General features: G+C 45.8%; 1 protein-coding gene and 1 long non-coding RNA gene across 2 annotated transcripts; one reads left to right on the forward strand and one right to left on the reverse strand.

Annotated features, from left to right (window-relative positions):
* Positions 1-1954: 1954 nt before the first annotated feature.
* g3bp2a (G3BP stress granule assembly factor 2a) lies at positions 1955-9451 on the forward strand. Its single transcript, XM_048999710.1, is given in 14 exon segments — positions 1955-2502; positions 4007-4125; positions 4235-4316; positions 4689-4862; positions 5014-5104; positions 5226-5331; positions 5535-5715; positions 5835-5936; positions 6074-6176; positions 6262-6318; positions 6398-6526; positions 6657-6775; positions 7121-7246; positions 7248-9451. Coding segments are annotated over 14 exon segments (1554 nt in total). The 5' UTR covers positions 1955-2481; the 3' UTR covers positions 7392-9451.
* A 1604-nt stretch (positions 9452-11055) lies between these two features.
* Positions 11056-12836, reverse strand: LOC125723271 (uncharacterized). The gene is made up of 3 exons (XR_007386844.1): positions 12417-12836; positions 12078-12310; positions 11056-11639 (listed from the first exon to the last, which is right to left on the reverse strand). It is a non-coding gene; the product is annotated as an uncharacterized LOC125723271 (long non-coding RNA).
* Positions 12837-13013: the final 177 nt, after the last annotated feature.

The raw sequence follows: 13013 nt of genomic DNA on the forward strand, positions 1-13013 counted from the left end.
GTGGTGCATAAACACCAACGCAAATTCAGTATTTAATTGTTACTGCAATGATATAGTCCAGCACTTAAATGTGCAATTTCTTCGTGCTTCAGATAAGATGTACCGTAATAAATAACCGCCATTAATTCTGGTAGTTTTTTCAAAGATTATTTCCTGTCCGTTTGCAGGGACATAGTGTACCATTTTAGGTGTTTCTGGATATGTCTTTATAATTATTAGTGACATGATGCCATTTTGTCACCTATCCATTTTTTTAAAAAAGGTAGCAATACTGTAGCTGCAAAAAATAATACATGTGTGTTTCATAATAGGACAACCAATCACAATTGGTTCAGTTTTCTATTTATGAAACCATGATGGACTGTGCATGGCAAAATACTTTCATCTGTCCTGCCATCTTCTAACCTGTAATCCAGTACAGCAGTGTTTCACAACCCGATCCTCTGGGACACCCAGCCGGTCCACGTTTTTGCTCCCTCCGAAAAATCCTGGACTCTCTGTGGGTCCCTGAAGACTAGTTGGGAAACACGGCTGTACTGGAGGACTAGCTGGAAGGTAGGGGGACACCTGACTGAGATGCCTGGGTGTTAAGACACAGCTTCCATTTTTAAAAATACTTCAATTGTGTTGATGCCCCTGCGATGGGCTGGCCCCCCATCCTGGGTTGTTCCCCACCTCGTGCCCATTGCTTCCGAGATAGGCTCCAGACCCCCCGCGACCCAGTAGGATAAGCGGTTTGGAAAATGGATGGATGGATGTGTTGATGCTTTAGGTATGTAAACCAATGATATCCATCTTCCAACCTCCAATCCTGGTTAGGGTGGCAGGGTCCTAGAAATCACATAGGAGGCAGAGCACACACACACCATTCACACGCACATTTGTACATGATGAATTACACTATAATATTCTAACAACCAAAAATTGTTAGAATGGAATGCTGAATATTGACTGTGTAAACACGATACATTTGCAAAAATGTAAAAATGTACGACTACATAACATGCCTGGGTAATGAGATTTATTATTTATTAATATGCTGTAGGCCTATATTTGCTTTTAGTACCTGGACCCGTTTTAAAGTTTAGAGCACCGATTTGAGTTGAGTTTGCTGACCTTAAGCAATGCACATGATTTGTATTATAAAAATAATAAGCTGCATGAATGAGGCGAAGTACAAGTCTATTTGAATTCAACTTTGATTAAATCAAGCTATTAATAGCTTCCTCAGGAGCATCATACCTACTGCTTGTCTTTCACAGCAGACTGAGCTGCAACCCGACCAGCTTTTATTAGATTTTAGCATTGGTGTCAGTTTAGATTGCATTAGTATTGGCACCATATTTTCAGTTAATATGTTGAAGTCGTTTTGGTCCAGGTTCCAAATTGCACTGGAAAAATGAAACCACTTGTTCTGCACACTCTGAGGCTGGTTCCAGATGTTTCATTTACTAGCACAAAACTGAATCTCTACCTATCAGTTTATCAGTAAAACATGACAAGGTGTGTATGTATAAGGTCACACGGGAAATATGATTTGTCAAAAGAACAGATGTGTTAGAACATTTCGGATCCCTTTCACACCATTCTCTGTGACATCATAGTTTCTCGGTTCTAAAGCAGAGGCGGGCGGGAAAGTGATTTGCGTCCGTCATTTGTGACGCCATTTGGCGTGCGCGTCTGATTGGCCGGCTCGTTGTGACGGGGGTTCCCTGCCCTAGACTGCAGGGGTAAAACAATAAAACAGAGCTTATCGCTTTAAACACCAATCTCTGAGCGAACAGAGATCAAAAAAGTCACAGAAAAAAAGGTGGGGAGAAAAAAAAAAAAACACAACAACAATAAAAGACATTTTTTTAAATTGCGGAATACGGTTCTTAGCGTGTGAATCTCAGTATTGATATCGCTTGCTGTTCTCGGTTGGGTAGTTAGCGAGGTCTTTGGAAAGGTAAGTGACCGTCGCTGCTTTCGGGGTTCCGGAGCCGCGTTTTCCGCAGTCGCATCTCTGCTCTTCCCGACGCCGCGGACCTCCCGCTTCTCCGGCGACCGCATCGATGCGGCTTATAAGCCCCGGATACTCAGACGACGTTCTCTTTGTTGTATATCGGGAGATACAACGAGGCTGTTAAACGAAGGGCCTTCGATGGCGCAAATTAAAGCCGTAACGCAAATGATTGCCCCGCTGCATGCCAGTGGCCCGACAAACGATTGCGATGCTGGGTAAAAAAATAAAAATCTGCGCCGGTGACGGGATTCTGGTCGTCACTGTAGGGTGACACAAAGCCTGGGCACGATCCGGCTGACGGGTAACTGTTCTGGCTGAGAGGAATAACAAAAATCAGGCTTCTTTATTATTGATGAGCGTTTATAGGCATCGTTTATTTTCATGTCGCGCAGATCGCCGCCGAGGACTCCGAAGCGGGCCCCCCGAAACAAAGCTCACGCCGGCGGTGCTGCATAGCCGTTAGCCGCCCGGCTAACATGCCCAGTCGGTTTCCCCCGGTTAGTTCCGCAACAGGCGTTGAGCTTTTTAAACGCGGCCGCCTGCTTCCGACCGTTCCCTTGGGATATCCTCGGTAGCCGGCGCGGTAGGTCGAAGCTCGGCGGTGGGCTGTGTCGCACACCCCGGACTGTGATGAGGGGCGGGGGGGTGGGTGAAGCTGGACTCGTTGGGAGCTGGAAAATTGAACGACGCCACAGTCAGTGAAACGCCATGAGCGGCCGGCCGGTCGCTTTCGCTATCGCTTTCGCAGCCAGCGGAAACGAAACCGACACCGTGCAGTTTGACAATAAAAAAAGCAACACGCCGATCCAGCCCGTGTTCCCTGCTCAGGTTAGCATCGGAAACGGTGGCCCGGACCGGGAGGGGTGAATGGGCTCGGTTCGTTACAATGGACCGCATCCCCCCACCAAGCGCCGTGCTCGGCCTCTGATGGCAGCACAGGAAAGGCCTGGTCATGTCCCGGCAAACAAGATGGCTAATCGGTCCCCACACCTCGCCTCCCTGCCTTTTTGACGGTGTATTGTTTGCAGATACATGTCAAATGCCAGAAAACGCTGGTACATCCATCGAGTTCCGCGCTATTTCTTGCCCGGACTGTAGCTGTGTGCCTTGCAGGGTTGTACGTTGTCGATTAGGCCCGGGGTTGCATAAGAATCCTGCAAACTGGCGTCTTAAATTTTGTCGCATGATTACATTTTTCCTGACTTCTTGCTGGCATTAGTGTGAACGGTGATGCTGTTGAGTGTGACGCGGGCTTGGCTGGTGATGGAATTTAATGTCCATGTTGGATAAGGATGTATCTGTTCGATTTCTATTTGTTGGTACTTTTGTAATCATAATGGTAATGTATTATTGGTGACTGAAGTGTGCGGACTGGCTACTGTTTTCGGCCAGAGAGCCTGGTTTTGTTTACAGGTATTTCTCACTGGTTTTCTGATGCCATCTGCTGTGTGACGCTTCGGTATTTCCCGTTTTATGTCGGCTCGCCTTTTATGTGCTCGGCAGTTTATCGTTCGTATTATTTCGAAGCTTACAAATTACGGGAGGGCTGCTTGGAAATGCAAGGAGGACTGAAATCCGCGATCACTGAGCTGTCAGGCGGTGTGTGGAAACTGTGGCTTCTGGTTTTGCGATTGTCAAGTTGCAGGCCCTTATTGGGTTTCAGTGTGAATTTCCTGGAACGGAGTGGGTTCCCTTAAATCAGCGTTTCCCTAACCAGTCTTCAGAGCTCCTGAATGCTTGGGTCAGGTGTTCTTGGACCTGGGATAGAACAAAAATGTGGATTCGTCCAGTGTTACCCGAGGACAGGTTTGGGATACGCTGTCTTAGAGAAATACTAATATTTTGATTAGCCTGATCTTTATTTTAGCAGATATGCACTTTTGGGGGGGGGGGGTGCAGTTTGTCAGTTACTGTCATTTGCCTCAGATTTCAAACGTATCCTGTGTAAATGTGTGAGGCTATTTTGCTTATTTTGTCCCATTTTTTTTTTTGTCCCCTTAGTGCTTCAGACTGTTTACCAAAGAAATGGTGATGGAGAAGCCAAGTCCCCTGCTGGTCGGGCGGGAGTTCGTGAGGCAGTATTACACACTCTTAAACAAAGCGCCGGATTTCCTGCACAGGTAGCAGTGCGTTGCTCCGTGTGGCGTCTCGCGTTTCCTCCTTGATCTCCACCCAGCCTAGTGGGTGGCCCCAGGGCTCCCCCGATGGTCTGATCTCTCTGTCTTTCAGGTTCTACGGCAGAAACTCCTCCTATGTTCATGGCGGACTGGATGCCAATGGCAAGCTGGCGGAGGCAGTATACGGCCAGGCTGTAGGTTTCCCGCGGACGAACCGTAGCTACTTGCTGACATGTGCCCGTGGTTCAGCACTAACACTACTGGAAGCTTAAGCACTTTAATTATTTTAACTTGAACTTGGATGACCACTTCTCTAAGTATCGCAATTGCTTTAACCTACAAGATGGAAGTAGACATTGGTCTGTTTAATAGGTCAGACTCATCGGCTTGTTTGCATCTATTAATAGCAATTTTTGTTGTTGTTCAGCCTCATACTCTGACAGTTCATACTCCTACTATTGACTGAATAGGGGCTATGATTCGTTAATGGATTAGATTCCTTGACTACTTCTATTTAATAATAATTATTATAAATATGATCTGTGCTGACCCTCCCCCCCTTTTAGGAGATCCACAAGAAGGTGATGTCCCTGCAGTTCAGCGAATGCCACACGAAGATCCGGCACGTGGACGCACACGCCACCCTGAGTGACGGCGTGGTCGTCCAGGTGATGGGGGAGCTCTCCAACGCTGGACAGCCGATGAGGAAGTTCATGCAGACCTTCGTGCTCGCTCCGGAGGTGTGTGCGCTTGGGTATTTACTCTGCCTGTTAGATCCAGACCATGTAAGGTCGGTGCTTGAAAGGTCACAGTGTGGCGGTTCTTTCCTTTTATTTATTTTTGATTTGAGGCTCAGCCTCCATTTTGATAGAGCTGCCGTTTTGCATATAGGGTTCTGTGGCTAACAAGTTCTACGTGCACAACGACATTTTCCGTTACGAGGACGAGGTCTTTGGAGATTCCGAGGCCGAGCTCGACGAAGGTAGATATGCCGAATGTCACGCGATGCCGGTAACTGGGGCGTTCTTGGCCCCTGTGATTTTCCAAACCGTGGTTTTTGACCCCTTGCGGTAACGTGGTCATGTCGGTTACACTTCATGAAGAGTCTGAAGAAGAAGCTGAGGAGGAGCAGGAGGAGAGGCGACCTTCTCCTGAGCCCATCCAGGACAGTCCCAACAGCAGCCCCTACTATGAGTCACACCCTGTGGCGTAAGTGTCCAGCCTTCTGTAGCCTTCAACCTGTTTTTCCATGACAACACTTGACCATTCATGTATTACTAGGTGAACTTGTTTCTGGTTTCAGTGTCTTGAGGCCCATCCTTGAGTTGTTCAGTAGATGCATCAAGACTTAATCCGATAAGAGTTTTGGACAACACAACCTGCTCAGTTGCTGTGGCTGTGCTCTTTTACAGCAATGGTGTGGAGGAACCTCCAGAGGAACCTGCCCCGGAAGCAGAACCAGAACCTGAACCAGAGCAGAAGGTCGAGGAGCTAAAGCCTGAGATTGAGGAGAAGGTTCCTGAGGAGCTGGAGGAGAAGGCGCCCTCCCCTGTTCCTGTCGAGTCTCCACCCAATACCCAGGAGCCACCTAAGGTCTGCATCTCTGGCTCTTCTGCACTGGATCTTTTTGAAAGTGTGAGCTTTTGGTACGGGTGTATTTTGTGTGGTCGGCTGTGAATTTTGAGAGTAGCGTGGACTTCTCTTGCTTGTAGACCTTCTCCTGGGCTTCAGTTACCAGTAAAAACCTACCGCCCAGTGGAACAGTCACTCCCTATGGAATATCGCCCCATGTTGTTAAAGCTCCAAGCTCACAGGTACTTAAAATCCTGTTGTGTTGTCCCTAATTTTCGTGTAGGAAATGATGGCCACATTCCTTACTGTAGCATCAGGGAATATCTGACGTTTGCCTCAAAAACATGGTCCTCTAAACGCTGCTTGTGATCAATCTCAGCCCAGGGTGGAGGCCAAGCAGGACTCGCCAGCTGCTCCGCTTAGAGTGCGGGACCAACGCACCAGAGAGAGGCCAGCCTTCATTTCACGAGGGCCCAGACCTGGTGAGTCATCCTGTTTTTCCCCCAGTGTTTAAATACGCACAGCCCAGTTAATGCACTATGACCTACCTCTTCTGTCACCTATTAGATGGAGCGACATCTGAGCCACAGGTTGGGAAGCCTCCCTTCAGCTTTGTCAGCAAAGGTCAGTGCCCTGGTTTACTGCCTGATCCGTTTACCTGACTCTGGGCGGTGGTTAACGCTTGCTAATATACCCATTTTAGGAAGGGGAGAGTCGGAAGGGAGCGAAATGGACAGCAGACGGCCTGTTCGGTACCCCGATAGCCATCAGCTGTTTGTGGGCAAACCTGCCTCACGACATAGACGAGACGAGCTGAAAGAATTCTTCATGAGTAAGTGGAAGCAGATTCCAGATTCAAGCTGATTGGTTGGATATCCTGGGAGACCCTCCTGCATTGGCTGACATGTCTGTTCCTGCTCCCCCCCCCCCCCCCCCCCATTTTTTCCTTCCTCTACTGGTAGATTATGGGAACGTTGTTGAGCTGCGGATCAACACCAAAGGGGTTGGTGGCAAGCTGCCCAATTTCGGCTTTGTGGTCTTCGACGACTCTGACCCCGTGCAAAGGATCTTGGGGGCGAAGGTAGGAGGGGCAAGTATTGGCTGTTAAATTTATCCCCATCATTCACGTGGTGGTGGTGCTGGTAAAGGTGGTTTGGGTAATTGGCACATAGTCTCTCTTCTGCACCTCCCAGGTGTAGCACATCCTGTATTTTTATACCAATACTGTCTAATTGAATGGACTGGGAGTAATCCCCCCCCTCCTCCAAGTAAGACTAGATGGTCTCATTCCTGCTTGTCTTTCATGTTGTCTTGTTAAATTGGGAATTACGGGAAGGTGTGGGTGATCCTGTTGAGTGTTACTTTCGGATCAGTTTTTTTAAAATTATTATTTATTTATTTATTTTGTTGCGATCTGTTTGCACAGCCCATAATGTTCCGGGGAGAGGTGCGGCTGAACGTGGAGGAGAAGAAGACGCGAGCCATGCGGGAGCGGGAAACCCGGCCTGGTGGCGCCGACGATCGCAGAGACCTGCGGCGCAACGACCGGGGCCCCCGGAGGCCCGCGGGGTGTCGTGGGAAATGGGATGATGCGCGATCGAGACGGAAGGGGCCCCCTTCCTAGGGGAGGGATGGCTGCCAAGCCAGGCCTGGGCTCAGGGAGAGGAGAGAGCCGCTTTGCCACCCAGCGCCGCTGAAATAGCGCCCCCTGCTGTTTGGAAGTAGTACCACGTTCATCTTTACTTTTTTTTTTTTTTTTTGCGTTAATTAAATCACATGTATAAACACACCTTTTTTCCCTCCCCTTTTTGGCTTTGGAATGTGACAGCCTGTCCTCCATTTTCCTTGATGTGAAACCGACTCACATGCATTATACCAGCTTTCAAGCTGAAATATTCCTGCTCAATTTGTAAACGTTACTTTTTTTTTTTTTTTTTTTTGTCGTTTTTGAACAAGCCCACCATGAGGGGGAGGATAAAACCTGCAATGTGAAGAGGGACCGGGATTTTTTTTTTTAATTTTTATTTTTTTAAGTCATGCAGCCCGCCAGTCGTCAAAGATCATGGTTAAACTTGCCTCAAGCTATGGGGAGGCCGCTTCAGGGAATCCCGTTGCACTTTTCTGAATTTATTGGCCCGTCACTGTTGGAAATGAGGTGCAGATTGCGTAGTTTTGCTGGTGGTGGAGGGGAGAACTGGTCACCTCTATTTTTAACATTGCTTAAATCAAAATTGCAGTAATGCACTCATCAATATGCACTAATGGGTATGTCTGGGTACATTGGCTTTTTAGGTAGGATTGCCGGCTGACAGTGTCTGGCTTGCTGTGACCAATTCATTTCTCCCTCCTATTTTACCGCCGTTGTTTTGACCCATACCGATGTTTCAGTTGCTGCTGGGAAAAGGACCAAGAGTTTTTCTGATTTATCGACCAATCCTGCACTTCAGCTTGTTTTACGATCCCCCTCCTCCTCCTATCCCCCCCCCCCAAGCACAGCAAGCCTCTGGCTCCTCTGTGCCTTTACTGGCGTACCATTTCTGTTGCTTTGCCGTCCAGCTTCAGAACGGTGGGGGGACAAAATATGGAAATGCTGAACGACGTAATAAACGTACAGCTGTATTACTGTGTGGTTCTGCGGTCTTCTTGTGCATTTAACTTCTTGAACGCTTCATGGTGCCTTCTGTTGCATCTTTCCAGGCTTACTGGTGTGGCTGTGGTTCGATCTCACGGTGGAACAGTTGCACGACTCCTTTAAGTTATTTGCAGTATTCTCGTAGGGGAACAGGGTTGCTGGTGTACATGTTTGTTTTGTTATCCAGGTTTAACTTCGCGTTCCTTTAAGACAGAACGTTTTGTACAAGAGTTTTATATCGTTTCTGGTTTCGGAGACTAAAGGTGCCTGAATCTGTCTTCGCTGGTAAATTTCTGGAGATGCATTAGTGCAAGATGGATCTTGCATACGTTTAATTTTCTCAAACTGCATCTCTGAGCAATGTGTGTCTGCGTGTGTGTGGGAAGAAAAGACTGGAATACCTGGTTTTTGCAAGTGGAAGTGGCTGCCCTGCCCCCCTCCCCCTCCACCCCCGGCACAAAAAAACAAGACGAATCGGGAATGTGGAAGACGCTGCACTTATGTAAAGCATGATTACTGACCATAGAAATGCAGAACTAGAGACACTTGGCTGTGGATGTGTCAAATGGCATCTAAAATCATTGGTTTTGAACCATTTGGGGAAACTTGAGACGATGGACAATATCGAATGGACTTTTAAACGGACTTTCTCATCTCTGCCCTCTGCTGTTAGGTTGGAGGTATTGCCACTATCGAACCCCCCCCAAAATGTGCAAGCTGGGTGGGCCATCCATTCTGCTTGCCTTTCGCTCACAGCTGTCGTAGCACCTGCTACGGTTCATACTGCAAATCTGTGGCCTTTTTGTTTGTGCCCTCCTCCCCCCCCCCCCCCCCCCCCCCCCCCCCCCCCCCAACTTGTTGGTATTGTCTTAAACCCGGGATGTTCAAACTCCGTGTAGAAATGGACTGATGTAGCGCCTTCGGGATTTTCCTCATCTTGCACTACTTCCAGTGTTTCTGGGATGTGTTATTGGTTCAAGACTTTTTTTTTTTTTTTTTTTTCGCTCTTCATTGTTAAATTTAAAGGTGTTAATGTGGTCTAGAAGTTTACATGTAGGAAGTTCACACTGAGGGAAGGTTGCAAGGTTGGGTTTAAATTACATAATAAAACTGCTGGTTACATGCTTTGTTTGAAGTTCCTTGACTCTAGCGCTTGCTTCTGTTTGGGGAAGGCTTGTCTAATGTGCTGTACGTAGCAATTCATCACTATCCTGAAGGTCGTCATAGCCGCTCTTTAAGACACAGGTGTCAAACCCCAGTCCTGGGGGGCCGGTGCCCTGCACATTTTTGGGATTCCCCTCATTTAACACACCTGATTTAGCTCCTTGTACTAATTACCACACAGCTCTTCAGCTGAATCATCTGTGCTCGAACAGGGAAAGAATTAAACTACACAGGACTGCGACCCCCCCCGCAGGACTACAGTTTGACATTCCTGCCCTAAGGTTATTAATGTCTGCCTGAAACTCATGATCACTGTTAGCATAGCTGGCTGTCAGTGTCTGTGGGCCTGAGCTTCCATGGCTCCTCCTTCGACACCCCCTGATGGAAAATGTAAGCGTTGCACATTTCTGCATCCCTGAAAAGTGTTGCAGATGTCTGGATTGGATAAACTGTCATCAAGGCAGGTTGCTGAATGAGCAAAGCACTTTTTAGAGACTTAAAATCTGACTGGTTGGAACTGCCGTAAGCTTCTATGATACCTTTTTTGTTGTCTGGTTTTAGTGGTTAGTCTGACTCTGGAGTTTATACGGTGATGTGTAGATTCTCCACCAGCACTGCTGCTGATTTCATACCAAGAGCTCGAAGCTTCTCTGGGCCCTGCTTTCAGTGGATCTGCATTAGCTATTTTGACTCTAGTGAGTGTATTAATGGCTGGGTTATATTGACATGCTTTATCATTTAACACGAAGACGCCAGATATAGCGTAAATGACGAAACAAATTAACTACTGATTAACATCAGCATCTATTATTTTGTATAAGATGTATTCACCGTGCGTTTGTAAATTTCACAGGTTACGTCTACAGAAATGAGTTAAGGTTCGCTGATTTGACTTAAGATTAACTTTACTGCCACCTAGAGCACATTTTCACATTTTATCCGCGAGCTAAATGCCTAGGTAATAGGTGCCTAAAGACAATCTAGCCGGCTAGTAAATATGTTACAACTTCCCGTTGATGAATCGTAGAATTATAAACACTGGTATAGCATTTTCATATTTTTAGCTTTTAATCTGTCAACTACTCGTTGGCTCATTTTTTTTCTTTTCCTTTTGTTGTCGACATTATAACCTTCTTTTAACCGCTGAATTTAGCAATTTAAAGGAGCCTAAATGAAGTTTCCCTGGTACGGAATCAAGAGGAAAAGGGGTGACACTGTAGATACCGCAATCCAAACGGGATGCGTGCATCCTCACCCAAATAAAAAGGTTACGTCAGAAAATCCAGACATTCTTTGAAATCACGCCAGCGTAAGGCTTAAAGGGGAGTGCAACGAGGCATATAAGCAAGCAAAAAAAAATGCTGGAAGAGGGCATGAAGGTACAAGTGGAGGCTGGTAGCAGCTGTTGGGTCGATGATGCTGTAAGTATAGGTTTCACCAACCACAGCGGCGCTTGCTCAGACCGGCCGACGGACGCACAATGAATGTGAATCACACTTTCATACTGAGTGGAGGATTCTTTGACACAGAGACCTTAGATGTATGTATTGTTTATCCTTGTCATTTTTATTGTCCATGGACGCTGCGGATACGATCAAGGCATTTATTGCTGCTTACAAAGTAAATTTGCCCGACAACACACAGAGTAAGGGCCTATACTAATTCTAATCTAACTTGCATAATCCATGATTTTTTTTAATGCATATTTAAAAATCGTGCCCTGTTAAAGAATCTCTGGTACACCCTGCTTTTGAGGATCACCCTGTGTTTTCCTCTGATGACTTGGAGATCCCTAACTTACTAACTGGTCCGGAAATCCAGCTTGTAGGGAACACGGCAAAACCACGGACAGCGATAGGACCTGAAGACCACGGGCCACCGGCAGAAAGCACATTCCTGCCGGGTGGTAACCCGTAGATTGCTGGGTAGTAGAGGAGTACGCCGTAGGGACGCTGAATCGTAACCGGGACGTACGGTGGTGGTGGTGGGCGTACCGGCGTGCGTTTCTGCGGGGCGGCGGCGAATCCTCCGGTGGCCGTCGAAGGATCATCAGTGACGGGGAAAATTTTACACGGGGACTCCGTGGGGTCCGTCTGTCCATCACCACGATATTGTCCGTCAGGCGCTACATCGATCTCATTCTGCCAGCCTGCTCGATGAAAAAAATGAATGAATTCCTAATATACATATATGAGTAAATAGTGTCGTGGAAAATTCGGTTATCCATAAGGTGCAGATTGATTAATTACCCATAAATTAATATTGATCACAAAATAGCCTAATTATAGTTTGTGATTGAATTACTTCTACTTGAAACATTTCTAATCTAAAGCTTCCCCAAATAATGACTGCAAATTGCAATGCTATCCATTCATAGTCCGTTTTGTTTCTATGTATTATTTTTTTGTGTAGCTTTTTAAAAGTTATGCCTTATCTTATTTTACGTCAGAGGAACTTGTTCTCTGTTTCAGAGATTATATTTCCTGTAAATACCTCACTGATATAATTATTATTGTTGTTGTTATTGATCGGGTCTTGCTTCCTTCTGGTTAATAACAGTAAAGAGTTAAAGTACAAACGATCTTACCTGCAGTTAAAACATGCTGAAGAAGAAATAGGATGAATACAGCTGTAGTCTGTTTGAAATCCATGGTAGAGGAGTGAGTCAACCTACGAGAAAGATACTTTAAGAAACCTGTCACCCCATAATTAATTTGTATATGACTCTATAAACCTGTTTACTTCACTGTCTCCAAAACGAATCAGCATTGTGTAAATCAGGGGTCACGTTGATGCTTCTGCGCAAGACATTTGTTTTACCTAAAAGAAAAGCATTGTTGACGATTCAATAATATTCCTGTATGGGTAATTAGTTTAATACATCCGATACATAACTTCTCACATTGTTATTTCTATCAGGGTTTACCTAACGTTATCAGGGCAGCCTGGCTATGGGTTGTGAAGTTTTTCTTTACTCACTTCTTGCATTAAATCAAGTTTTCCACACCTTTCAATTTACTCAGATATGGAAAAAATTTCGTATCTACGCAGATCATAATCACGATCATGATCGCTTACAACAAGATTTAAACTATTATAATACGACACTATCTTAAGTTTTCCAATATGCTTTCCAGGGAAATTAAGGCTAAGATGTTTTGAGAAACGACGACGATAACGTGTAATAAATGTTAATAGATATTTATATAGTCCTTTCACATCTATGCGAATGATACATATTATGTGCCAGCAGCAGCTAAAATGTGATTGGTTGTAAATCACGTCATTCTCCCTTTTGGTATGATTGTATCCAATAATGAGTAACTGTAGCTAGTTGCCTAGCAACAACGATGGTAAATAAACATAGGTACTTGTATTATTTGTATATTATTACCCCATGCTATAAATTTTTTTCATATAACTTTAGTTACTTTACTGCGATGATAACGATTTAAGAAATGTAAACTGTGGAATAATAGCCTATTTCTTCGTCTCCATTCCTCAAACATTCCTGCGGAAATGT

Source organism: Brienomyrus brachyistius, unplaced genomic scaffold (genome assembly GCF_023856365.1).
Source record: "Brienomyrus brachyistius isolate T26 unplaced genomic scaffold, BBRACH_0.4 scaffold47, whole genome shotgun sequence".
Taxonomy (NCBI): Eukaryota; Metazoa; Chordata; class Actinopteri; order Osteoglossiformes; family Mormyridae; genus Brienomyrus; species Brienomyrus brachyistius.